Genomic DNA, 24960 nt, shown 5'->3' on the forward strand with positions numbered 1-24960 from the left:
AGTACTAAGAGCTCTGGGAGGAGTTAAGGGGTAAAAAGATGGGGGACTTGATTAGGCTGTGGGTGCCTCAGGAGCCCCCTCCTGAGGAAATTCTGGTTCAGACCATCCAGCGACTCCCTTCCTCACACCAAAGACACTAGGCAATTCTCATAATCATTGCCTTGTGCAAAAAGCAGCCCCATGTGGAAAATAATTATAACAGTTTACAGGGACTGTGTGGTTATGATGTGCGACACAGAACTAGCCACTTTACATATATTCTTTAATAGTCATAACTGTATTAGGTAATGTGTTTTATTAGCCGTTTTACAATGGAAGAAACAGGGATCTGGCTCCCCAGATGTCAGCCCTGATCACTCAGCTAGAAAGTGGCAGAACCTGGAGTTGAGCCCTGTTTTTAGGCCCTACCACCAGCATTTGGAGACTCAGTAACTTTCGTGTTGAAAAATCCCCAGTGGCCCATTAAGTGGCAGCTCATATGAGGACCACCTTCCTTGTCCCAAAAGTCAAGCTCTAGTCAGATGACTGCAGGCTGACCAAAGCCCAGAAAACTGCCTGGGAGCTGCAGTAACCATGACAAACGGCAAAGACAGGCCTGTGAGGTACCCAGTGCTATGGGAATCTGCTGAATGGGCTGTCCCCTTGCTCCAGCCTTCCAGAGGGGGAGAATCCTGAAAAATTCTGGAGTTTTCCTTGGCTAAAGGGCATACAGGTGATGACATCTGAGCCCTGACTAAACCAAAGTGCTGTTAGGAAGCTTTCTTGTGATCTCTCACACAAGGTTCAGATTTAGGCTCAACACCTGGGCGCAGCAGGAGCAGGAACTGCCTCAACCTCTTATCCACCTGAGTTCAGCACATAGCACAGGGTACTCCAGTGCTTGTGAAGGAACCCCAGATGGAGATGATGCTTGGAGTTTTGGGCTAGGGCTACTACCCAAGATGAGGGGACTGGAGTCGATAGGACACTATCTGACGCTTCAGAGGACTACTTTTCTCAACCCTATACTTCTCCCATGCAGTCAAATTTCTGCTTAAAACGTTTCACAGCTCCTCCAGAAGGCTAAAGTCCTTAACCACCTGCAGTCTTGATCTAGCCACTCCCTCTTCATTTTTCATTCCAAACAATTCCTCCTAGTTCCTACTCAGAGTTTTCATTATATGTTGGCCTCTCTGCTTGGGACGGGATGCTCTTCCCTTTACCCTGCCTGGTTGTCATCTACTCACCCTTCAGGTCTCAGCTTTCAAACTGACATCCCCATTTCCACCCCAGTCTATGCCAGATGCCTGCTTCCATTGCGCCCTGTACTTCTGTATCCTAGTACTTATCACTGTATTGTAGTTGCCTGGTTACTTTTTTTCCCCCACTAGGCCCTAAGCACTGTGCGCAGCGACTGTTTTATTCACTGATGTTTCCCCAGGGTCTAACGAAGTGCCTGGCAAATAAAAGCACTCAGTAAATATTTGCTGTATGAATGAATGCATGATGAAGGTCAGCAAATCCAACCCCCTCTGGAGTTGATGCTCTTAAGATCCATAGCTATCTTGGTGCCAGCTAAAGGACAAATAAAGCTTTGGTTCCAACTGGGGCTGGGAGAGAAGACTGCACCTTCAGACCATCTCTGAAATCTAGGACTTCAGCTACCTGGCCCCAGCTCTTTTAACTTGAGAGGGTTCTGGTGTATGATTAGACTGGGCATGTCTCCACCCAGGCCACCCTCCTAAAGCCCCCCCACAAATTGACCTCGCTGGGCCTGCTTTTATGAAAGGTTTATTCCTAGTGCTAGATCCCAATCTTCTTGGGCTCTAAGCACAATTAAACTGGGTGGGTGGGTGAGGGTAGGCCTATTCAGATGCAAGGCCAGCAATGGGGCTCCCCATTATCCCCACCCCTTTGGTCCCAGTCCCCTTCTCTGCAATGGGCATAGAGGAGAGACAAAGGGTATTGGATGCAACATCATTGGCCCAGGGGAGCCCAAGAAGAGCTGCCATTGGCTGACAGGGCATTTTGAGGCTCTGTCATTGGTCAGGAGGCACACCCCAGCCTGAGGAGTGATGCCATTGGCCAGGGAGTGGTTTTGTCATAGCCATTGGCTGTGGAGTGGAAGGAAGAGATCTGGGAATGAAGCCCTGTGGCCAGAAAGGGCAGCAGCTTCTGGGCCTGCAGGCCCTCTTCCCACCATAGCAATGTGGGCAAAACTGGTGTCAGGCCCCAGCCAGAAAAAGGAGCCCAAGCTAGAGGGCAAGTGACAAGGGAAGTCCCATGTCCAATCTCCCACACACCCTAGGGCTGCCCTTCCCAATGTCCTTCTTGATAGCCAAGTTGGGCTGGGAGCAGCTCACTGCTCCTCTAGCCAGGAGGGTTTCTCAGCTCCTGGAGGCCGCAGCTTGATGTTGAACTGCTGCAGGGTCTGCTCCAGCTGTTTCTGGTTCCCAGCAAAGTAGGCGGACACGGCATTGTGGAAGAGCAGCAGCTGCTTGTGCATCACCTTGATCTGGGGGTCCAGCAGGGTCAGCTAAGGCTGGACTCAGGCGCCCTTCTTGAGGGTCTATGAGCCTGAGCCCAGGCACAGACCAGGGGCACAAGGACTCTGCTCTGATGGTGCTTTTGGGGTAAGGGCTGAACTCTACCCCAGGGAGTCAAAGAAGAAGGGTCAGTCTGATGGAAGAAACCTCACTTGATCTGTTGGGCCTAGGGTTTTGGTACCCCAGCTAAGGGGGTGATTTTTCCCAGTAATGTTCCTGGGACCAGGAGCCAAATCCTCCAATAGGAAAGGGCCAGGAACTGGAGGGAGGGTGATGTGGAAAGGCCCAGGGGTTGAGAGGGAGCTGAGGGGGTAACATTCTACTCCCTAGCTAGGCTGCACTTCCCCATTCAATATGGGGAGGGTCTGAGGGGAAGGTTAGTGTCACAGATGGAAAGGTGGGCTAGGGTCAAGGAGGGTGGGGTTGGCACCTTGTTTTCTTCCAGGAACTTGAGCTTGATGGCCACATCTCCCCGCAGCTTCTCATACTTGTCCCGATGGGCCTGGAAAGTGGCCTGGGCACTCTCGAGTCGACCACGTGTCCCTGCATCCCGGGGGCCTAGGCTCAGCTCCTCTAAGTCTGTTCGGTAGGCATCATATTCCAGCCTGGGGAGGGGGTGATACAGGCTGGTCTCCACCCCTTTGTCTTCAACACATACTCTCCTTTCCTTCCTGAATTCTTATGCCCCTAATGCCCAAATTTCCTTCCATGCCAGCCAACTCCCCAAACCCCAAGCCCTGCCAGTGCCCACACCTGGCAGCCTCATACTGTTTCACAGTCATGAGCGTGTCTTCCATGGTCTTGGTGACCAATGTGTTGATGCTAGAGACAAAGAAGTTCACGGCTCCTAGCAGCGTTTCCCCATTCTTGCATAGCAGTTTCTGTGTCTCTGCATTGTAGCCAAATTCCTCCTGAGGAAAGGAACAGGCCTTGAATAACACTCTCTACTAGACTGGAGCTGTAGAGTCCTTCATTCCCCTCCTCCCCAGGGAGGAAATAGCCAGCAAAACTGGAACAACCAAGGACTGCCTCCAGCAAGGCTCTGTTAGCCAGAAAGTTAGTGGGGTCACCCTGGGGATACCTGGGGTAGGAATGTGGGTGGTGGGCATTCTTGGATAAGTTCACAAGACTGGAACAGTCTGAGAGCTAGTGTGCCAGGCAGGGGAGGGGCTCTGATTAGGTGAGCACTGAAGGCATTCTCCCCAATGCAGAGAGGGGTTATTTGTGAGGCACCTAGTGTGCCCCCTCCCCCACCCCCTCCAACTTCTGGATCTCTGTACAAACCCTTAGGCTGCCTCCACAGGTGAGTGCTGCTGGGGGTAGGGCTGGGCCCACCCTGAAGGGGTTCTCCCTGTGGGCTGCAGGAGGGAGGGAGGATGAGGAATGACTGCCTGAGAGGGCCCGTGCCCAGTTCCCCCACCCTCTTTGGTCTGGCTGAGGCACCTGAAGCTCTGGGGACTTCTGGCTGAGGTCAGCAAAGGCATCACCCAGTGCATGCTGGGTCTGCAGCAGGCTGTAGAGGTGGGCTGTTAGTGCCCGGCCCAGCTGCAGGACACTCTCATACTTGCGCTTCGTCTCACGCAGCAACTCAATCTGTAGCTCTAGCTCCAGGTCCACAGTCCGTGAGCCTCGACCAAATCGTTCTGATAATAGTTGCTTTGTGCACTGATTGGGAAATGGGGGAATAGGTCAGAGACCCTAATAGCCTCCCCACACAACAATATCTATCCCAGCACCCCCAGGCTCCTACTCTCAGCCACAGATGAGGTATTTATGATCATGAGAAAAAGGGAAAAAAGGTACCCATAAGGAGTTTTGGGGAAGGGAGAGGTGCTTAAATTCTACCTTATAGGTGTTGATGCCCCATTTCTTGACAATGTCAAACTTCTCTCCAGCGATGCCCCGAGCCACCTCATCTCCAGGGCCAGCAGGAGTGGTGCTGTGAGATGGATGGCGGCCAGACCCTAAAGGATCAAGTTCTCTGACACCAGCCTCTCTTAGACATATGACACCTCTGTGGCCCCACCCATACTTCTCTCCCAGCACATGAAATTGACTTCCCTGAAGGAAATGCTAAAGACAACTGGATTCTACTGCTTACTAGGAGGAACTCGAATCTTGCACGGTGAGAACCAAATCCTGGTATATATATGACTTCCTTAGGGGTTGGAGGAGGGGTTTGCAGGGAGTTGCTGGTGTACAGGGGCAGAGGAAACAGAAGAAAATACACCGACTTTGGGGGTAGCAGGAGTAAAGGATGGTGGATCATGCTAACAAGAAACCTGGTTGCATTCCCATGTGGAATCTTAGTGTGAGATTCAGGACTGTTTGTTCCTCTAAACTTTAGAATCTAAAATAAAATTCTGAGAAGCCTCACAAAGTTCCAACTCAGCCTCAAGCTGTAGAGTAGGGCATTCCTGTGAAGTAGGTCTTAACTTTGCTCAGGTGGTGGCAGAGAAAGGACAAATGAGCCATTTCAGGGGCCAAATAGCAAAAGGGAAGTGGATGGACAATGCTGGGAGTTGCTCTTGGGCTGAGGAGAGTCCATGGGGTTCATACAAGCAGAAGTTCCCAAGATATCTAGACATAATTTAAGCTTTCCTTGACATATCCTATGCTTCCCCAAACCATTCCTGTCCCCTCCTCCACCCAAGCTTCCTGTTTCTGAACATTCATACCTGTGGGGATGAGTCCATCACCAGAGCCCCCATAGCCACCAGACACAATGCTGGTTTCATTGAGGTTGGGTCCTGACACCATCACCTGCTGGAGGTCCTATAGGCCAGAGAAGAGGGATTGCTTCAGGAACATAGGTGGAGCAGAAGCATTTTGGAGGTGGGAACAAGTTTGGATTCAAGCATCATAAAGTCAGTATACAAGGGAACTCTGCACAGAATCAGAATGATATGTAAAAAGAATGGAGTCAGATAAGTCAGGGGAAGGCTACTGGAATCGGGGGTGAGAACCCAGGGCTTAGAAATTGGATTCCTAAATTGAAACAATTAGAAAAATCAAACAGAAGCACCTGCTCCAGCCCATCATCTTCAGGAAGCTGCCTGGCTTCGCCGTTCCCGTGGATAGGGATCTCCATTGTGGCTGCCTTCCCTAGGATCCCGTCCGTCATGGCTAGGGAAGGTATTGGAGTAAAACTCTCCACCCCAGCACCCTGCAAAGCCCAACACAGAAGTTCTGGACACCGGCCAGCACTCTAGAAGAAGGAGGCCCCCCCTGTCATTTCTGAGGTTTCAAAGGCTGTCGCAGGGTTTGAGTGTCCCAGCGTTTGGCCACCATTCCTTTCTTCAGGTGTATGTATTTCTCCCCTCCAAAATGCACATGTGTACATAGGCACACCAAAGCACTGTGTCTCCTCACAAGTCCCCAGTCTCACCAGGACTCTGGTGATTATTCATATACTCATTCAGTCATTCAGCAGACATTTAGTGGGTGCCTCCTATGTGTCAAGCACTATTTCTAACAATTAAAACACAACAGTGAAGAGGGAAAGCCCGCTCTCTTAGAACTTATCTCCATGCAGGCGTGCTTATGCTGAGCCTTTCCAGGGCTCCGGTCTTCACCCCCCCGCCCAATTCAGGTTTGTTCTCCATTGCTTGGCCTTTCACACTCCTTTAGTGTTTCTTCCCCCTTCCTTCAGGGGGTCTCCCCCTCCTCTGTCTCATGCACCTCCTCTTCCTCGGGCCCTCCCCACCAGGCCTTAGTTAGATCAGTTGATGTATGTTCCCAGTCTCTGGTAAAAGCCTCTCTCCCAGGATAGCGGTGATCCCTTCCACAGTCAGTTATGTCTCTCAGGTGTGTGAGTCCCCGCCCCCACCCCCATACACCTGGACATCAGGTGTGTCCTCATCCTTCCCCAGGGCTCGAGGCATCTTGCCCTCTGGACAGGTTTGTGCGTTCAACTTCCCGTCGCCCAAGCATGTCCCTCTCACCTCGGGCCGGGCCGCTCTTCCCCTCAGGGCGCCAGGCCCGGGCCGCGCGGGGACCTCGGGCTCCAGTTCCAGTCGCGATCCTAGCAGCAGGTCAGGGACTCGGCGGAAGTGACGTCCTCTCCGGGCAGAAGAAGCCGGCCACGTCGCAGATTATAAGGGCGGAGGTGACGTCGCAGCCGCGGGCAGGGCGATGCTCGAGCTAGTTCTCCAGAGCGGCGAGAGGTTCCTTCCGGGGCGGCACCGAGAAGCTGAAACGGAAGTGGCGTAGGGCATGCGCCGGTGGCGTGATGGAGCAGCAGCCTCAGCAACAACAGCAACTTAGAAACGTGAGTGAGAACTAAGTCGTTGCGGGGCCAGAAGTTCAGCTCGCATTCCTGCGCACATCGCGGGAACCCCATGGAGCCAGGGATTTGAGGGCTGGAAACATCGGGCTATGGTGCGCGGGCCTGGGAAACTATGGGCGGCGAGACCTTGAGTAGAAGTGTGGTCTCCCTTTTCTCCCAGCTGCGTGACTTCCTGTTGGTCTACAATCGGATGACAGAACTCTGCTTCCAGCGCTGTGTGCCCAGCTTGCACCACCGAGCTCTGGACGCTGAGGAGGTGGGGCACTGTGTAGGGAAGTTACGCTACAGATAGTTTAGCAGTAGACTGCTTCCCTCCTCTCCCCACTTCCCCTATCTCTGGCCCTGGCCTTTTCCACGGCCCTCACCCCTAGGCTGGGCATGGGGAAGGAAGGGGGCGGGCCTGACAGGAAAGACACCTTTACCCTCCTCTTAAACCCTGTCTTCCTTCTAGGAGGCCTGTCTGCACAGCTGTGCTGGGAAGCTGATCCATTCCAACCACCGCCTCATGGCCGCTTACGTGCAGCTCATGCCTGCCCTGGTACAGCGCCGCATCGCAGACTACGAGGCTGCCTCGGCTGTGCCAGGCGTTGCTGCTGAACAGCCTGGGGTCTCTCCATCAGGCAGCTAGCCATCCCCAACCCCACGAGGGAAGGCCCTGGACGGACTTCTCTGATTGAAGGACCCCAGTGGACCTTGGGGTTGGTGAATCCTATACAGAGAGAATTCGAGGTTGCCTGAAAGCTGGGTGTCCTTGCTCCTTTTCCTCGAGCCAATAAACCCGCTTTTTATTCTGTTTGATTTATATTCTGGGCAAGGAAGCTTTGCCGACTTAATTGGCACAATCCTTTGTTCTGTCATTTAGTGCATATCCGCTGGCTTCAGCCCTGGCAGCTGAGGAATTTTCTTCTATATGTAGAAGGAAAACCTGAGCATTTGTAGGCATCTGGTTAAAGCAGGCTCTATGTGTACAGTTTTAAGATGGGTACTATGTCATGCTATACCTTAGTTCATCTTTACAACAAAACTATGAGTAAGAGGTATTAGCCTTATTTAACAGATGAGGAAGTAAAAATCCAGAATGTACCAGAAGGCCAATTTATACAACAGGAAATTGGTTCCTGCCCAGATGACAGGAAATGGGAGCTCTGTCTAGTTGTCCTTAAGTCTGACTGACTTCAATGGCTCATAATCATGAGCCAAGTATTTGTTGGTTCATAACTGTTTTGTGAACTATGTCTTACATGTCTAGAATTCTGCTGGATCTAGGAAAGAAGAAGCTATCTAAGTACAACCTGTCAAAAAAAAAAAAAACCACAGGGCTCTTGGGTACTGCCTTCTGGAGAAGTTAGTGGCCACAGAAGAGAGATGAAACCTGTAAGAAGTCTGGGAACTTCAGCCATTTCCCCAGCTTGTTACTTCCTTAGTATTTACAGTATTCTCAAGATGAGCAGTAAAACCTTTGAACAAAGAAGTCTGTGCTTGTCTTCAGGGGCAATCAGGAAGGGAGAAAGTTGGCACATATTCTGCAATACAGCCAAATCCGAGGGAGAAACTGAAGGGCTAAAGGGACAAGTAGATAGCAGTCGTTGTGATAAAAAGGATAAAACTAAATATTTTTATTTAGTTTTATTTAGCATTATTCCTTCATGCTACCTTAATGTTTCACTGCTTGTCTAGAATTTCCTAATTCCAGCTTTCTATCATCTGCCCCATATTGGTCCCATGGTGTATGTTCTGTGATTTCTAATTCCAGCCTCTCCATTCTTTTCTCGTTATTGCCTCCCCCGCCTCCCACCTTTGTGTAATTTACTTCTGTATTCAGCAGCCTTAATAGCATACCATTCCATCACCCCATTTTCTTGCCATCATTGGCCATCTTTTTGTATCATTCTGCTTATTCTGTCTTTTCTGTTCCTCCAAACTACTAGAGTAAAACAGTTGTGTAATGAATGCCACTAAATATTCAAGGCCTCCACCCTCAGCCAAGTCCTCACATCTACACGCAGTCCTTTACCTTTATGGGTTTCTGGTCCATTTCCTTCTTTAATTACCATGGCAGTTATTTTATACCTTCACTGCTGTCCTTAATTGCATACCCCACCCTCATCAAGTGACCCTGTTTCTTTTTTTAAAAGAATGGAAGCTCTTAGACATTGGTTCCACAGTAATAAATTTTAAAATTTCTTACAACTACCCACAAAGCAGATGTTCTATCCTATCTACAGAGCAGAAAATTGAAATTCTCAAGTAGCAAGCCCATTATTAAAGTGCAGATCTGACTTTAAAGTCCATGTTCATTTTGCACACCAGGCTGCCTCTTAAGATAGTATTTATTGAACACCCACTTTGTATAGGTTCTGATTTTGGTAGATGTCATGCTTTATCTTAATCTTTATAACACAACTATAAGAGGTATTAGCCTCACTTAACAGATGAGCAAGCAACAATCCAGAATGTGCCAGAAGACCCTTTTATAGACAGTTCTTGTTTTTGTTTTTGATATGGAGTCTTGCTCTGTTGCCCAGGCTGGAGTACAGTGATGCTATCTTGGTTTACTGCAACCTCTGCCTCCCGGGTTCAAGCAGTTCTCCTGCCTCAGCCTTCCAAGTAGCCTGGGATTACAGGCATGTGCTACCATGCCTGGATAATTTTTTTGTATTTTTACTAGAGACGGGTTTCACCACATTGGCCGGGCTGCTCTGGATCTCCTGACCTTGTGATCTACCTACCTTGGCCTCCAAAGTCCTGGAATTATAGGCTTGAGCCACCATATCCAGTCTATATACAGTTTCTTATTGAGAAAAAATAGTTCGAATCATGTTTTTGCCCCCTTTAGCTGCCATCTCTTGAACAGAAAAGTTTGTTCTGAACTATTCCCTCTATACACAGTTTCTTATTGAGAAAAAATAGTTCCAATCATGTTTTTGCCCCCTTTAGCTGCCATCTCTTGAACAGAAAAGTTTGTTTGGATGGTAAAAGTTGCTGACCAGGACCTTACCCACGGAGTTGCTTTCTATTTAATGAAATTTCTGTCCTTGGGAAATATAAATGCAAGTAAAACAGGTTGTGAACTTCTTAACTTCCAGAAGACAGGAGGATGGAACCTGTGATACTGTGCTGCCAGTGGGAGGACTCTTCCACATCAACATTTTTGTGTATCCTTGCAATAAACTTCCATTGTGAATATTTGTGCTTCTCGTCTTTCCATGTCATATGATAGTAACTGCTTAAGAAGAGCTAGGAACATAGATCTGTTTGACTCTAAAGCCTTTGCTCTTTGGACTTTGAGAGCTTCTATCTGCGAGCTCATTTGTACTTAACCTGCCTCTAGGCATGAAAAAACAAATGTCCCTCAACCTTACCCATCAGTTAATCCCTTAAAATTTCAAAATCTTTTGTCCTGGTTCTTCCCTGTTTATAAATAAGTTCACGTGTAGGAGAAAAACCTTATTCCTACCATTCTGACTTGCGTATAATCTGGTATTCCTCAGGTCTTGCCATAAAGTGATAGCCATTGGCATAATGAGAGCAAGGTGATATTCCAAGCACAACATTAAAGAATAAATGTTGACAAAGCTTTATCATGTTATTTATCCCGTTATCACAAACATAAACATTGGAGATACTTTAGTGTTCCTGCCATTGTGGCTTGAGAACTTCTCAGTCTTTTGAGGCTAGTCATGCATACAACCCTCTCATTACTTATCTACCACTCTCATTTACTACAACTCTCCTGCTGCTTTACTATAAATAGCTAGCTCTTGGTCTTCCTGTCCACTCCTTGATATTTTAATATTTTCATAGACAATTTATTTGGTGTTTTGTCTCAGTTCTTTGGCCCAATCTCTGATAGTTTTCACTATGTCTTAGCCATTCACTCCCTTTGTCATATTTTGGCCATTTGTCATGACCTCAAACTGCTCGATCTTCAAAATACTTGCATCTTATTATTGACCATATTCCTTCCACTTGGTTTATTGAACTATTCCCTCTGCAGTCTCTGATTTCACTGCAGCCAATGCTTCTTTCCATTAGCTCCTTCCTTCTTTACATTCCTAGATAGCTTAAACTAGTGATTTGCATACAATGGGCTGAATTTCCTTGCCTTTCATCTCTTGTTTTGAACCCTTAAATAAAGTGAAACTTGTCTGTGCCTGCATTTGGACAGCTAAATGCCACCCAAGGAAACTACTGTGGAGCAAATTTACACCACTATAAATCCATGGTTATCAGCTTCAAATGTCTCAGCCCCATAGTCCTACTAGATTTTTCTAGTCATTTTTACTTATCCCAGCAATTACCATTTCAAACCATATTCTTAAATCTGTTATTACCCCCCACCCCACCACCATTATCTTTACTTTATGCAAGTAACTCTTTCTTCATAGACGAAAGTTGCAGCTATCGGTAATTCCCTCAACATCCCACAATTTATTTACCCACATATATGCATCATTCTCTTTCATCTAAACAAGGCAAGTATACCTCTTGTCTAAGGCCAGTGCCTATTCCTGTGCTCAGAATCCTAGTCCTTTTCTCTGAGGATCTTTGACTTACACTTTACTGAATTCTTATCAGTGTTTAAACATGCTAAAGACTCCCCTGTTAATAAACCATAAACCACTTTGTACCTCATTTCTTTTCCAGTTACCCTTCCATCTTTTCTGCTTTACAGTTAAACTTCTCAAAACAGTTGGATAGTTTGGGCCTCTTCATCCTACAGGTCATTTTCCATTTCCATTCTTCAAACCAGTTCATTTTGACTTCTGCAACCCTCATTCTATTGAAATGGTTCTAAGGTCACCTTGGTGATGACCTTCCTATCTTGAATCCAGTAGTTATTTCCCAGTCCTCACTACTCACTTCTCAGTAGCATTTGGTAAAATTTTCTAGCTTCTTATTGTTGATACTCTTCCATTGGTGCCTGGTTCTACTTTTACAGTTTTACTACTACCTCTTTGACCATAGCTTCTTAGCCTCCTTTGCAGGCTCATCCTCCTCCTAGCCTTTAAATCTAAGATTTTCTTTAGGTCCTGTTCTTCTCAGTCTAATTGTTCTAGGACAGTTTCATTCCCACTCTGAACTTATTTCCTGATGACTTCCAGATCTCCTCCAAGCTATTTGACGTCTCCACTTAGGTATCTCAAAAACATCCCAAACTCAATATGTTTCCTAATAAACTATCCTGTGCCTGGTACTCATCATCCAGTTGCAGAAGCTCGAAGGCATTTCCCTTTTTCTCCTGTCACTCAATTGCCAAATCTTATCAGTTTACATTTCTAAATATCTCTTGGTTCTCACTACCTTTCTCCACCTTTACCATGATCTCCCACCACGATTATTGCAGTTGCTGCTGCTTCCTATACCCACTTTTGTACCCCTTCAATCTATTCTTCACTCCTAAGCCATAAAATACAAACTAATGCTTAACCATTGCAATAGCTTCCTATTCTTACGATAAAAACAGATTCTAAATATGACCTGCAATGCCCTGCATGATCCAGCCTCTGCCTATTCCCAGCCTTATCAGTAACTATCAAACATTGGCCTGCCAGGACTGTTTGCTGAATCGATTCAAGTCATAATTCACTGTTTCCCTCTGTCTGTGCTCTAGCCACACTGGCCTTCTTTCACTTTCTCTAACTTGTCATGTACTAGTTCATCTCAAGGCCTTTGTATGTGCTGTTTCCTGGCTTACAATGCTTTCCCCCTTTATCTACCTTTCATGCTTGAGATCCTAGTTATTATTTCCTCAAAGAACTCTTCCCGAGACTCCAGCTCCCATAATCCCTTATGCTTTTGGTGTATCACACTCTTCAGTATGTTTTTCAAGTTTTACTTTGAATTATGTTAATTACAGCATTTGAAAGGGAGAATCTAATTTCACACAAAATAGAAGACTCTAAAATATACCCATTAAACTGCTAAAAAATAAATTCAGTGGTGAGAATACAGCAGAAGTCCAATTTAGATTCTGAGTATTGTCACCATGTGTTTCCTCCAAGCTTATATCTGGAGCTCCTGGAAGCCATTTCATACTCTGGTGGAGGGGCACAAAATCACAGCATGAGAAGGAATTAAATCCTGAATTACTGGCTTCATCACATCCACCCCCTCCACCCCAAAATGGCGCAAAAGAAACAGTCACCACACCCTGAAGACCTTTGGTTTAAAAGAGGTATTGATTAACTGGGTTGGAAACAGGTCATGAAGATCTGTCTAAAAGAGTCCCTTTCAAGTGAGTTTGCACACACATCAAGCAACAAGCCTCTCATTAATTAGGGCTAGGAAACCAAGGTTTGATTCTTAGGAAGTCACAATTTCATTCACTCAATATGATTTACAAAATGCCTACATATCAGCTTCCACTTGTAGTCATTTCTAGATAAAAAAGGAACCTGGCATCTCTAGAAGGGCCACCAAATTCCCCTTCCAAGTGTATAACTGAAAGGACCATTTTTGGAACTGGGTTTCTTTTATACCTCTGAAAGGGTAACACTTTAAAGCTGAATTATCTTTAGCCTGTAAATCTAACATCTTTAGCCTATAAATCTAACATTTAGCAATGCTTGCATCCCGGACATACAGTAAAAGAGACAAATTCGGAAGGTAGCTCTGCTGCAAAATAATGTAAAAGTATTGTACGGTATTTATGCTCAAAACTGCAGTTCCAAACCTAGCATGTGGCCACTGGCATTGTCATTCGTGCCATCCAGGACAGTTGACAGTGTCATTTTGATACCTGGCTTTAGGGTCTCAGTTTATTCTAAACCTATTGGGTTAGAGTTGTTCACTTAGCCAAGAAGCAGGTGTCCGGGTTGATCAGATATTTGAATATTCCAAAGTGAGTGTTTGTATTAGTCTGTTTTCACACTGCTGATAAAGATATATCTGAGACTAGGTCATTTATAAAGGAAAAGGTTTAATGGATTCACAGTTCCACATGGCTGGAGAGGCCTCATCATTATGGTGGAAGGCAAAAGGCACATCTTACATGGTGGCAGGCAAGAGAGAAAATGAGAGCCAAGTGAAAGGAGTTTTCCCTTATAAAACCATCAGATCTCATGAGACATTCACTACCACGAGAACAGTACAAGGGAAACTGCCTTTGTGATTCAATTATCTGCCACCAGGTCCCTCCCCAACACATGGGAATTATGGGAGCTATAATTCAAAATTAGATTTTGGTGGGGACACAGCCAAACCATATCAGTGTTACTGTTTCCTGCTGTCCAGGTGAAATTGACAGTGGTCTTCACCTTCTTATTCACCTTCTGTTAAATGGAGCCACCAAACTGTCCCATTGTTCACATTATTGTGAAACTGGAATTCATCAGACTTGTAGCCAATTGCAAAGTTGCTCTAGGTCATTCAGGATTTTGCAGTCTCAAAATTTACCTGGTAGCCAGCCAACCCTGTAACCCAGCACCTGGGTGCCCCAGATTGAAGGCCCAGCAATGTCAAAATCCAGGTACAGCCTAGGTTGATGTGCTCCTGCTTGTACCTGGACTTGATTTTAGCATTTTCCCCCCAGTATTAGGTGACAAGGATGAATGAAGGGTCAGCTTCAGACCACTTGCAAGCTAATCTTCCACAGTAATCTCAGTCCTAGTGTGTTGTATGTTTCACTTCATAAACATCAGGCCATACTGAGTTTATCTGTACTTGGTCTCCAGACTGCCTGTCACTTTGGTGGTTTCCATGTTGGCTGAGCCTAAGCTTACAAATGCATTCTCAGTTTGTTTTCAGATCAAGTTTTATTAAGCCATATGCATAGCCCTTGGTGAAGACATTCCTGGCAGGTTTGCCAAGATTGGCATACTTGGGTGGCACAGCCATCTTCTGCTCAGAGCCAGTGGTGGTAGGGTTGGCGGCAGCTGTGATGGGGGATTCATTGATGAGGCATGGAGCGGAGCAAGCAGCCGGTGTGTAGTGCTTTTATACACCTCATGAAGTCAGAGTCCAGGTCTGTATTGCTCACCATTGTATCCTTATCACAGTACTTGGCATATAATGTGTTCTCAACAAATACTTGTTGAATGAGCATCTTTGACTCTCCCAGCTCAATTTATTATTTACATAACTAAGAGAAAGGCCTATTATCAGAAGAGACAGAAGTGAACCTGCACATCTAAACTTTGACCTTTTGCCAATGATTTAAAGACGTTTTTCACTCACAATCTCACTAGGTGGTATCTTCTACCCTTAATAGTCACAGATCGGTCAACATCCGAAAGGCCCTATTGGAGCAAATCACTGCCATTCTAGTTTCCACCTAATTTCTAAGTCCTATAGTTCTGCTTAAATATCTCTTGAACCCTTTTCCTTCTCTCCATCTTTATTGTTACTACCTTAATCAAACTTTCATCAGCTATTTTATTTTTTTTGAGATGGAGTCTCACTCCGTTGCCCAGGCTGGAGTACAATGGCACTATTTCAGCTCACTGCAACCTTCACCTCCCAGGTTCAAGCAATTCTTCTGCCTCAGCCACCTGAGTAGCTGGCATTACAGGTGCCCACCACCATGCCTGGCTAATTTTTGTATTTTTCATAGAGATGGGGTTTCACCATGTTGGTCAGGCTGGTCTCAAACTCCTGACCTCTGGTTATCCACCTGCCTCAGCCTCCCAAAATGCTGAGATAACAGGCATGAGCCACAGAGCCTGGCCCTTTAAACTTTTATCAGCTCTTCTACAGATGGCAGCAGCAGTCTCCTATAACAGCTTTTGTTGTTGTTGTTACACTTAACCTTTTTTTTAATTTAATTTTTAAAAAAGGAATCCCTTCAGCTCCAGTGCAGGTGCAGAGGCTCAACAGAGTGCTTCCTAACAGCTTTTTGTCTTGAGTCTAGACTCCTTTTGAATAGTTACAAATTAGCTTAGTTACTTGTAATAAAGACTCTGCTTTTCCTTTTCTGGCTATGCCCCACATTCATCTATATATTCACATATTCCACAGATATTTTAGTGACTGCTTTTACCAATTTTTAGTGTAAGCCCTGCAGATACAGAGCTGAATGAGAACATTCCATCCATGTTCTCTTGGAACTTAATGTAGTTATGTGAAGGTTAATATAGGACAAGTAATCACAACTGTGATGAATGTTATAAAGAAGAAATGGATCTTGTAATGGAAACATACAGTAGTGAAAACTTTCCTTGTTTGAAGGATGAAGGAGAGCTTCACTGGAAGTGTTTTTGAAGGTGAGACCCAAAGGATGAATTAAAATTAACCAGACAGGCCTGGCATGGTTACTCACACCTATAACCCCAGCACTTTGAGAGGCCAAGGTAGGAGGATTGCCTGAGCCCAGGAGTTCAAGACCAGCCTGGGCAACATAGCGAGAACCCATATCTTAAAAAAAAAAAAAAAAAAGATACATGGAAAAACCAAAATATGCTGTATGTGGTGGCACATGCCTGTAGTCCCAGCTACTTGGGAGGCTGAGGTATGAAGATCGCTTGAGCTCAGAAGATTGAGGCTGCAGTGAGCCATGATCACATCACTGCCATCTAGCCTGGGTGACAGAGCAAGACCCTGTCTCAAAATAATAAATAAAATAAACCAGAGAAAAGACGGGGAAGGTCTGTCCTCCTTTCCTTCAAGTCCTTGCTCAGATGTCACCTTTTTATTAAGGCTTACTCTGATTATCCTATTTAAAATGGTAACCCATGCTCCCCTTAGACATTCCTTTGCTTTGTTTTTATCCGTAGCATGTATCACTTCTCACATGCTATGTAGTTTACTCATTTTATTCTTTATTATCTCTCTCCCCCACTTGAATGTAAGCTCCATAAATCAGGAATTTTTGTCATTGTTACTGTTTTGTACACTGATATAACCAAACACTAAAAATAGTGCCTGATACAGTTGATACTCAATAAATATTTGTTGAGTGAAAGGAAGCAAGAAGGAATAGCCCAAGAGCAAATGTATAGAACTTGGCTTTAGAGAGAGAAAGAGCATCTCTAATTGGTAACAGGAAGGAAGGAGGAGTGGATAAGAGCAGAGCTACGTGCTTTTAAAATTTGGCATTGGGAGATTGAGAGAGTTCCTTTTAAATAGCATGTGATGGTTAGTTTTGTGTATCAACTTGGCTAGACTATAGTACTCAGTTACGTAGTCAAACACTAATTTGGGTGTTACTGTGAAGGCATTTTATAGGTATGGCTAACGTCTATGCTTAGTTGACTTTAAATAAAGGAGATTACTCTTGATAATGTGGATCAGTTGAAAGCCTCAGAGTAAAACTGAGGTTTCTTAAAGAAGAAGAAATTCTGCCTCAAGACTGCAGCATCACGCTAGGTACAGGGGTTCACATCTGTAATCCAGTGCTTTGGGAGGCCAAGATGGAAGGATTGTTCGAGTTCAGGAGTTCAAGGTTGTAGTGAGCTATGATCTGCACTCCAGCCTGGGCAACAGAGTGAGGTTTTGTCTCTAAAAAAATAAAAATTTAAAATTTTTTATTGCATTTTAGGTAAAATTTTAAAAATTTGAGAAGAAAAACTAAGACTGCATCATTAACTTCTGCGTGAGTTTCCATCATGCCAGCTTTTCCTAAGTATTGTGGACTTACCAGCCCCCACTATTCCGTTAGCCAATTTCTTAAAATATATCTCTTTATGTAAATACCTTTATCTTATTAGTTCTGCTTCTCTGGAGAAGGCTGCTTGATAATACAGCATCTCCTTTTTTCAAATAGAAGGTAAAGTCATCATCTGAGAATAAAGCAGAAGGAAATGAAGATGAGAGAGTACAAGAGGTTTGAAATACTCATTAGCCAGAATGGAAGAGTAAACTGGCAAAAGAAACAAGAACTTTAGGCAGTGCTGAGGGCTCGGTGGAGCTTACTGAACAGAATTCCTTTCTGTCTTTGTCTGAAGAGATTTGATTGTGTTTTTTGTTGTTGGTGGTGGTTTTTGTTTTTTGAGACAAGGTCTTGCTCTGTCGCCCAGGCTGGAGTGTGGTGGCATGAACATGGCTCACTGCAGCCTTAACCTCCTGGGCTCAAGTGATCCTCCCACTTCAGTCTCCCAAAGTTTTTGGGATTACAGGAATGAGCCACCACACTTACCTTTTTCTTGTTTCAGGCCTTAAATTTTAAGGCCTAATGTGACTCAAGTACTCTTCCTTGCCCTTTCATGAAGAGCTGTCCATGCTCTTTATTCTTGCCCTCAATGAATCTTTTATCTTATTTACCATTATGTCAAAATGAATAACAACCAAACACTTCACAATTTTATCAAGTATCTACTACTTAGCAGGCTCTATTCTAAAGCATTTTGTGTACATTACATTGATTCACTTAATCCTCACAACAAGGTAGACACTCTCTATTATCTTCATTTTCTTTTCTTTTTTTTTTTTTGAGACAGAGTCTCGCCTTGTCGCCCAGGCTGGAGTGCAGTGGTGCGATCTTGGTTCACTGCAACTTCTGCCTTTTGGGTTCAGGCAATTCTCCTGCCTTAGCCTCCTGAGTAGCTGAGATTACAGGTGCATGCAATCATGCCTAGCTAATTTTTTTTTTTTTTGGTATCTTTAGTAGAGACAGGATTTCATTATGTTGGCCAGGCTGGTCTCGAACTCCTGATCTTGTGATTTGCCCCCCTCAGCCTCCCAAAGTGCTGGGATTACAGACGTGAGCCACTGCGCCTGGCCTATTATCTTCATTTTTCAAAACGTGAAACTGAGATAAAATATCCCATGACTAGTAAGTGGTGAAGTTAGGATTTCAGTCCAGGCAGTCTAACTCCAGAGCCTATCTTCTTACTCACAAATGAAGATTGTTATACATGTATTTTTTTCCAGTAATATTTTCTGATCACGTACTCATGGTACCTAGTATAGTAGCTGGGGATAGAACAGGCAGCCGTCAGAATCTCTGCTGTCATGGAGCTTATATTTCTAGTTAGGAGAAATAGTAAGGAAATAAATAATTATATGTAATGGCAATAAGTGCTATGGAAAGAAGTAATGCAGGTAAAGAGGATAAAGATGTTGGGGAGACAGTTTCTATTTTCTGTTGGGCAGTTAGGGAAGAACTCACTAATAAGGTGGCATTTGAGGAGAGAATTGAAATGAGAGAGTAAGCCTTGAGAGCATCAGAAGAAATGTTCACTCTTCTACTGTTCAGCTAGTTGTGTATGCCACTAGTTGTCCCCAGTATCCGTTGTCTCCTTCTTTGTGAAAAGAACCTCTAAATTTTATGTTGGCATATGACCACTGAAAACAAAGATTAGATTTTGTAGCTTTCCTTACAGCTAGGTGTGACCATGTGATTGATGTGTGCAGTTGCCAGGCTATGCCCTTAAAGGAAAGGGTATGCCTTCCCCTTTCCTTTTCCCTCCATCTCACTAGTTGGGATGGGACCTGGTACACATAGTAGTAAATTATTTTGGAGCTTAAAGACAAGGACTACTTCCTTAAAGAAGGCAGAACAACTAAAGTCTACCATGGTAGCCCCGGAGTACTTATATTTGCATGGTTATGTGAGAGAAAAAAATAAACTATCATGTTTAAGCCATGATATTTTGGGTCTTTTCATTATAGCATTTGTATGGGTAGGTAGAAGTTTTAGATCAGGGTCCCCAAAACCCAGGCTACACAGCAGGAGGTGAGTGGTGGGTGAGCAAGTGAAGCTTCATCTGTATTTACAGCCACTCTCCGTCACTCACATTACCATCTGAGCTCTGCCTCTGTTAGATCAGCAGTGGCATTAGATTCTCATAGGAGCACGAACCCTATTGTGAACAGCACATGCTAGGTGGCATGCTCCTTATGAAAATCTAATGTCTGATGATCTGTCACTGTCTTTCATTACCCCCCATGGGATTGTGTAGTTGGAGGAAAACAAGCTCAGGACTCCTACTGATTCTCCATTATGGTGAGTTGCATAATTATTACATATTACAATATTTTAATAAAAAACGAAGTTCACAATAAATATAATGCATCTGATTCATCCTGAAACCATTACCCCCGCCCATGGTCCATGGAAAAATTGTCTTCCACTGCACTGGTCCAGGTGCCAAAAAGATTGCACTCCAGTCTGGGGACCACTGTTTTAGATGGTCTTCCTAGACTAGAGATTTCCTGCTCCCTAGTATGTATCTTCCTAGTATACCCTACATATTCCCCACCCCCAACATTGACTATGAATATGACAAATTTTACTTATGTGACTAGATTATAATATATGGCATAGTTGACCATAAGAGAGATTGTCTGGGTGGGCCTGACCTAATCACATGAGCCACATGAGCCCTTCAAAAGTAGAATGTTTTCTTTATGGTTGCAGAAGGGGACATCAGAAAAGTTTGAAGCATGAGAAGCGTTTGAGGCACTGTTGTTGGCTTGAAAATGGAGGAACCACATGTCAAGAAAGACAGGTGGCCTCTAGGACCTGAGAGTGGCTCCTGGCTAATGGCCATGAAGGAAACAGGGACATCAGTCTTACAGTTGCAAGGAACTGAATCTTGCCAGCAACAATATAGCTTGGAAGTGGATCCCTCTGAGCCACCAGATTAGTAGCCCAGTCAACATCTTGACTTTAGGCTTATAATACCCTGAGCAGAGAGTCCAATCAAGTCATGCTGGACATCTGATCTACAGAACTGTGAGATACTACATAGGTCTTGTTTTTAAGCTGCTTAGTTTGTAATAACTTGTTATGCAGCTGCAGAAAATTTGTGTATTAGTGAGGGTTATCCAGAGAAACAGAACTGATAGGCTGAGAAGTCCCATAGTCTGCTGTCTACAAGCTACAGAACGAGGAAATATGGTGGTGTAATTCAATCCAAGTTTGAAGGCCCGAGAACCAGGGCACTGATGTCCAAAGATGGAAGACGAATGTCTCAGCTAAAACAGCAAATCCACCAGCTGCCTGTTTAAATTCTATTTAGGCAACAGATTGTACAATGACCATCCACATGAGGATGATCTTTACTTAGTCTACCTATTCAAATACTAATCTCTTCCAGGAATACTCTCAAAGACACACCCAGAAATAATGTTTTACCAGCTATCTGAGCATCTCTTAGCTCAGTCAAGTTGACAAAATTAACCATCACAGCCAGGTGTGATGACTCATGCCTGTAATCCCAGCACTTTAGGAGGCTGAGGTGGGATGATTGCTAGAGGCCAGGAGCTCGAGACCAGGCTGGGCAACATAGTGAGATCCTGTCTCTACAAAAAAAATAAAAATAAATAACAATCATAACTTGTGGATCTCCTAACTGATACACAAGCAGACAGCACAGCATGTATGTAGGCTGTGAGGTGGGAGTATGTTTGGTGTGATCCAGTCACAGCAGTAGTAGAGTGAATATGGAGAGAGGCTACTAAGGTAGCAGGTAGTTATCAGCAGTTTGTAGGCCATGATAGGACTTTGGCTTTCAGCTGAAGGAATTAGATGAGGGGGAATTAGTGAGCTTTGAGCAGAGGAGTGTTAGGATCTGTCCATATTTGAAAAACAGCCCTTGCTGCTCTAAAAAGAATAGATTGTACGGGCAACACTGAGAAGCATGAGAAGAGCTTGAGGCAAGTAGAACAGTTAGAAGGCTGTGGAAACCCAGGTGAGAAGTGATAGCAGCTTAGACCCAAGGTTGTAGTACTTAAAATGGTGGGAAATACTTGGATTCTGGATATATTCTGAAGGTATAACCAATAGAATTTCCTGAAGAATTACTTGTGGGGGCAGGGAGAGAGAGAGAGAAGAGAGAGAAAGGGGTAGAGAAAGAAGGTGTTAGGAAGAGGTCGCAAACCTAACTCCAAGGTTTTGACCTGAGAAACCAGAAAGAATGGATTTGCCATTGACTCAGATGGGAAAGACAGTGAAAGGAGCAGGGTTTCTTTTTTTTTTTTTCCTTTTAGTTGCATTTATTTTAATGCTGAATTTACTCCCGTGCCATAAGTTTTTGTTGCTTCAGTTTCATCTGGGCTATCTTCTTCTTCTGGGCAACCTCCTCTTCTGGTTTGGGAACAATCTGTTCCTTTTCAGTAAGGATCATCTCAATGTGGCAGGGAGAACTCACGTATGGGTTAATCTGACCATGAGCTCTGTAGGTCCGGCAGTGCATCTTGGGTGCTTTGCCCACTTGGATATGCTCAATGACCAGAGAATCTACATCTAAACCCTTAAGTTCAGCATTATTCTCTGCATTTTTAAGCATGTGCAGCAAAAATTCAGCACTCTTTTTGGGCCACCGACCTTGTGTCCAGCCCCACTGCTTGGCCTGGGCACACCTGCCAACTCCGCCATTGTAACATCAGAATGGTACACACTGTTTCTGTAAAGTGACATTTTTCAGATACTTCGTGGCTTTTCGTGTATGCATACCCTTGATGGCCTAGGCAGTTTCACGTGTGTTGGTAAAGGGAACACGAAGATTGGAACCTCTTGATTTGCATGCCTTTGTAGGGTTCTCTGGATCAAGTGAACAGCCAACCATTTTCACAGATCACCTCAGGCCGCTTAGGGAAAGAGCAGGAGCAGGGTTTCTTTGGTAGGGAAAGGGTGGTTAGGAATCTGCTTTTGAACATTTTGAGATACCTGTAAGCTCTCCAAGTGGAGACATTAAGTACGCAGTTGGATACACTAATCTGGATTTCAGAGGAGAGGTGGGGCTCAATTTCTTTATTTTTAAAATTTTAATCATTCAACTTGATTTTTAAAAATCAGCCCCCTCCATAAGCCCTTCCCCCCGAGACCCCCTCCCGCCCCCCCCATCAAGTATTTTGTTTTGTTTGGTCTTCTTTTGGGGAGGTAGGATTGGGTAGATAGATACGTCGGGGGTGGGGATGGGGGAGTACCAAAGACATACCAAAGGCCTAGCACTAGTTTAGATACTCAGTGAATGAAAGTAAACACCTGCTTACGACACCCTCTGGATTGCTAGTCTCCCGAGTCAACCGTGCTACTCGTTGAGACCCCGCCTGGCCCTCTGCAGGTCCCCGTCCCAGGCAAGCCTCAGCCAACAGGTTAGTCCCGCCCCTCCTGGCTCGGGCTCTGCCCTCTCGGCCCCGCCCACATCAGACCCTGGCCCCTCCTCTTTCTGGCTCCCCCGGATGCTCGCGGCAAAGACTCGGTCCTTCTGGGGTCTTGTAACGGTTCTAACAGCTGGGTGCTGGGTGCGGGTGGAGCTGCGGTGACTCCTCGGCTCGGGATCTGTTTCTGTTTGTTCCCCAGGACCCGCTGTCGCCCCTACGCTCAGGACCCTCTCCCACAGAGTCCTCCTCCTCTTCTCCTCTCTCCCAGCCCCCTGCTTTGCCCCTCCTTCACGTCTTCCCCTCCCCGCATCCTGACCGTCATTTGCTGTGTCTGCTCCTTGGCTTTCTGTCTTCACGACCTCCTTAGCCTGTGGGCGAAGACGTCATGGGACTGGGGCTTTGCTGCCTCTGAGTGATAACCTGTTTCCCCGCTTTTCAGGCGATCGCCAGCCCGAGTGTAGATTCCTTGCTGTGACCAAGGTTCAAAGTGGGCCCTGTCGGTTTGTCAGTTTGCCTAAGTGATTGCACGAGTGAATGCCAGTCTCTCTGTGTGTGGGTGGCTATGATTAGGGTAAGCCTTGGACTGGGACTCAAGTCTAAGTTTATTCACTGCTTCAGCAGGTACTCTTCAATGAAACCTCATCAGCAGATCGGGCTCTCTTCCCTTGCCTTGCCTCCTAAACCCCCTAGGTCAGGTGAGGGGGACAGGGTACTGGGAGGTAAGAAGGAACTCTTCTGCAGGGAGGGTTCTCACCTCTGTCTTAGGCCTGCTTCTTACCAGTCTTTGGGGAAGCAGTAGTGAGGGCCTGAGGGTCTCAGGAAAGGATCTCTGCTGTTTCCGTGTTCCGGGTCCTTTCTTCCTCCTAACCTCATTGACTCTGACCATCCCCTGCCCAGAGCCTGAAGTCCTTCTCTGGCCCCTCTCCTGGGCTGGCCCATGCAGGTGAGGCCAGGTATCTGGCATCCTGGAACTGGCAGTTGGAGCCTGAGCTGTGGGCAAGGTCACTTCGACAGCAGTTGAATGCCCTGCTCCTCATGGTCCCGGAGGAGAGGAGGGTAGGTTTGTCTTCTGATGAGACATCATCTGATCCCCTTAAGTCTTGGCACTACATATGTGTCTTGGACAGCAAAGAACAGCCCTTGGTCTCTCAGCAGAAACAGAGGCAGTTCCTGAAGCCAGCGACTGAGTCAGAGCAGCCCACAGTGCTGCAGCTCCTGCTAGCTGAGCTCCGAACTCTGTTCTCAGCTGTGTTGCAGGACAGTAGCCCTGCCGCTTGGTGCTATCTGCATGCAGTACTGGGTCTACTGCCTCCATATCGTGAGTTACTAGTTGGTCACCTTGATTTGCTGCCCTTCCTGGAGCAGCTGTACTGCTGGGCACCCTGGGTCCAAACCCACCTCCATCTAGACCTGCTAGGTGCCATTGTCCAGGCCTTTCCTCCAGACAACTCTTTGTTAGACAGTGCTTCCCATGCTGACTGCTATCCCCAGAAGCGGAGGCTCCATCACAGGCCCCCATGCCCAGCTTGTCCTTTTGTGCATGCCCAGTGGAGTGGGCAGCAAGTAAAAGAGGAGCTGGCCACCTGGCTGCAACCATTGACGTTGCCTGAGCTACAGTGCTGCCTGGGCATCATTGGTGCTGAGGTGGCCCTAGAAGAGACTGTGTGGCTGGATGGACTTAGTCTCCTTCCCTTGGCACTGGCAACGGACATCCCTGTACAGTATGAAAGCGGTGACATTGACAATGCAGAGGAGGAGCCTGTTGGAAGAAAAGAGACTAGGTAAGTGAGGGACTCAGTCCAGGACTTGAGCAGAAGAGAAAAAGAAGCTGCTTTATGGGTGCCTCTAGGGCCACTTGGATGTTTAGATCCAGCGCTCTGCTGATCATAGGGATTAGCCCAGCTCCATGCCAAACTAGTGTGAGGTTGCTTTCCTCTTCCTTTTTCTCTGCAAAATAAACCCAGTGGACTTAGTGTTAATCCCCATAGAGAAATACAGAAATTAATGACAATCAGAAGTCAGCTATGAGGCAGCCAAAGCTTTAGAATATTACAGCTTGACTTTTCAGTTTCCAGGCTTCTTTCCTGGATGATGCCAGAAGTCTCCCCAATTCGTTTTCTACAATTCATTCATAATCACTGAACATTGCCTGGGCCTACC

General features: G+C 45.7%; 3 protein-coding genes and 1 pseudogene across 29 annotated transcripts in view; 2 read left to right on the top strand and 2 right to left on the bottom strand.

Annotated features, from left to right (window-relative positions):
• Positions 1-1754: 1754 nt before the first annotated feature.
• On the bottom strand, positions 1755-6570 carry ARFIP2 (ARF interacting protein 2). Of its 3 annotated transcripts, none has more exons than XM_002754947.5 (8): positions 6470-6570; positions 5551-5651; positions 5204-5300; positions 4371-4489; positions 3969-4190; positions 3279-3436; positions 2956-3130; positions 1755-2494 (listed from the first exon to the last, which is right to left on the bottom strand). In XM_002754947.5, the coding sequence occupies exons 2-8, from the start codon at positions 5647-5649 to the stop codon at positions 2339-2341; spliced, it is 1026 nt and encodes a 341-aa protein (XP_002754993.1). In that variant the 5' UTR covers positions 5650-5651; positions 6470-6570; the 3' UTR covers positions 1755-2338. The 3 variants fall into 3 exon arrangements, with proteins under 3 accessions (XP_002754993.1, XP_002754994.3, XP_078196523.1); XM_002754948.6 differs by having other exon boundaries at positions 5551-5691; XM_078340397.1 differs by having other exon boundaries at positions 3810-4190; positions 5551-5691.
• A 149-nt stretch (positions 6571-6719) lies between these two features.
• On the top strand, positions 6720-9997 carry TIMM10B (translocase of inner mitochondrial membrane 10B). Of its 2 annotated transcripts, XM_002754951.7 has the most exons (3): positions 6720-6795; positions 6974-7069; positions 7265-9997. In XM_002754951.7, exons 1-3 carry the CDS (start codon positions 6757-6759, stop codon positions 7439-7441), a joined length of 312 nt encoding a protein of 103 aa, XP_002754997.1. In that variant the 5' UTR covers positions 6720-6756; the 3' UTR covers positions 7442-9997. The 2 variants fall into 2 exon arrangements, with proteins under 2 accessions (XP_002754997.1, XP_035121524.1); XM_035265633.3 differs by having other exon boundaries at positions 6720-7069.
• Positions 9998-13469: 3472 nt separating this feature from the next.
• LOC118145801 (non-selective voltage-gated ion channel VDAC1-like) lies at positions 13470-14652 on the bottom strand (annotated as a pseudogene).
• Positions 14653-22859: 8207 nt separating this feature from the next.
• Positions 22860-24960, top strand: part of DNHD1 (dynein heavy chain domain 1) — an 86287-nt gene continuing 84186 nt past the window's right edge. For 22 of the 24 annotated variants that reach the window (XR_013523273.1, XR_013523274.1, XR_013523275.1 and 19 more), the window contains exons 1-2: positions 22860-23495; positions 23744-24581. Coding sequence is in view for 20 of the 24 variants with exons in the window: in XM_078340365.1 (XP_078196491.1) it covers positions 23363-23495; positions 23744-24581 (971 nt within the window). In the remaining 4 variants the exon portion in view is untranslated. The remainder of the gene's footprint in view (positions 23496-23743; positions 24582-24960) is intronic. The other 2 variants (XM_078340370.1, XM_078340371.1) reach the window with 2 other exon arrangements.

This window comes from Callithrix jacchus, chromosome 10 (genome assembly GCF_049354715.1).
Source record: "Callithrix jacchus isolate 240 chromosome 10, calJac240_pri, whole genome shotgun sequence".
NCBI classification, from domain to species: Eukaryota; Metazoa; Chordata; class Mammalia; order Primates; family Cebidae; genus Callithrix; species Callithrix jacchus.

Coding starts and splice junctions, on each gene's coding strand:
- TIMM10B (XM_035265633.3), top strand. CDS start 6,926: ATGGGCGGCGAGACCTTGAGTAGAAGTGTGGTCTCCCTTTTCTCCCAG. Junction 7,070..7,264: donor GAGCTCTGGACGCTGAGGAG/GTGGGGCACTGT, acceptor TCTTCCTTCTAG/GAGGCCTGTCTGCACAGCTG.
- ARFIP2 (XM_078340397.1), bottom strand. CDS start 5,649: ATGACGGACGGGATCCTAGGGAAGGCAGCCACAATGGAGATCCCTATC. Junction 5,301..5,550: donor AAGATGATGGGCTGGAGCAG/GTGCTTCTGTTT, acceptor TCTGGCCTATAG/GACCTCCAGCAGGTGATGGT. Junction 4,490..5,203: donor TGATGGACTCATCCCCACAG/GTATGAATGTTC, acceptor TTGATCCTTTAG/GGTCTGGCCGCCATCCATCT.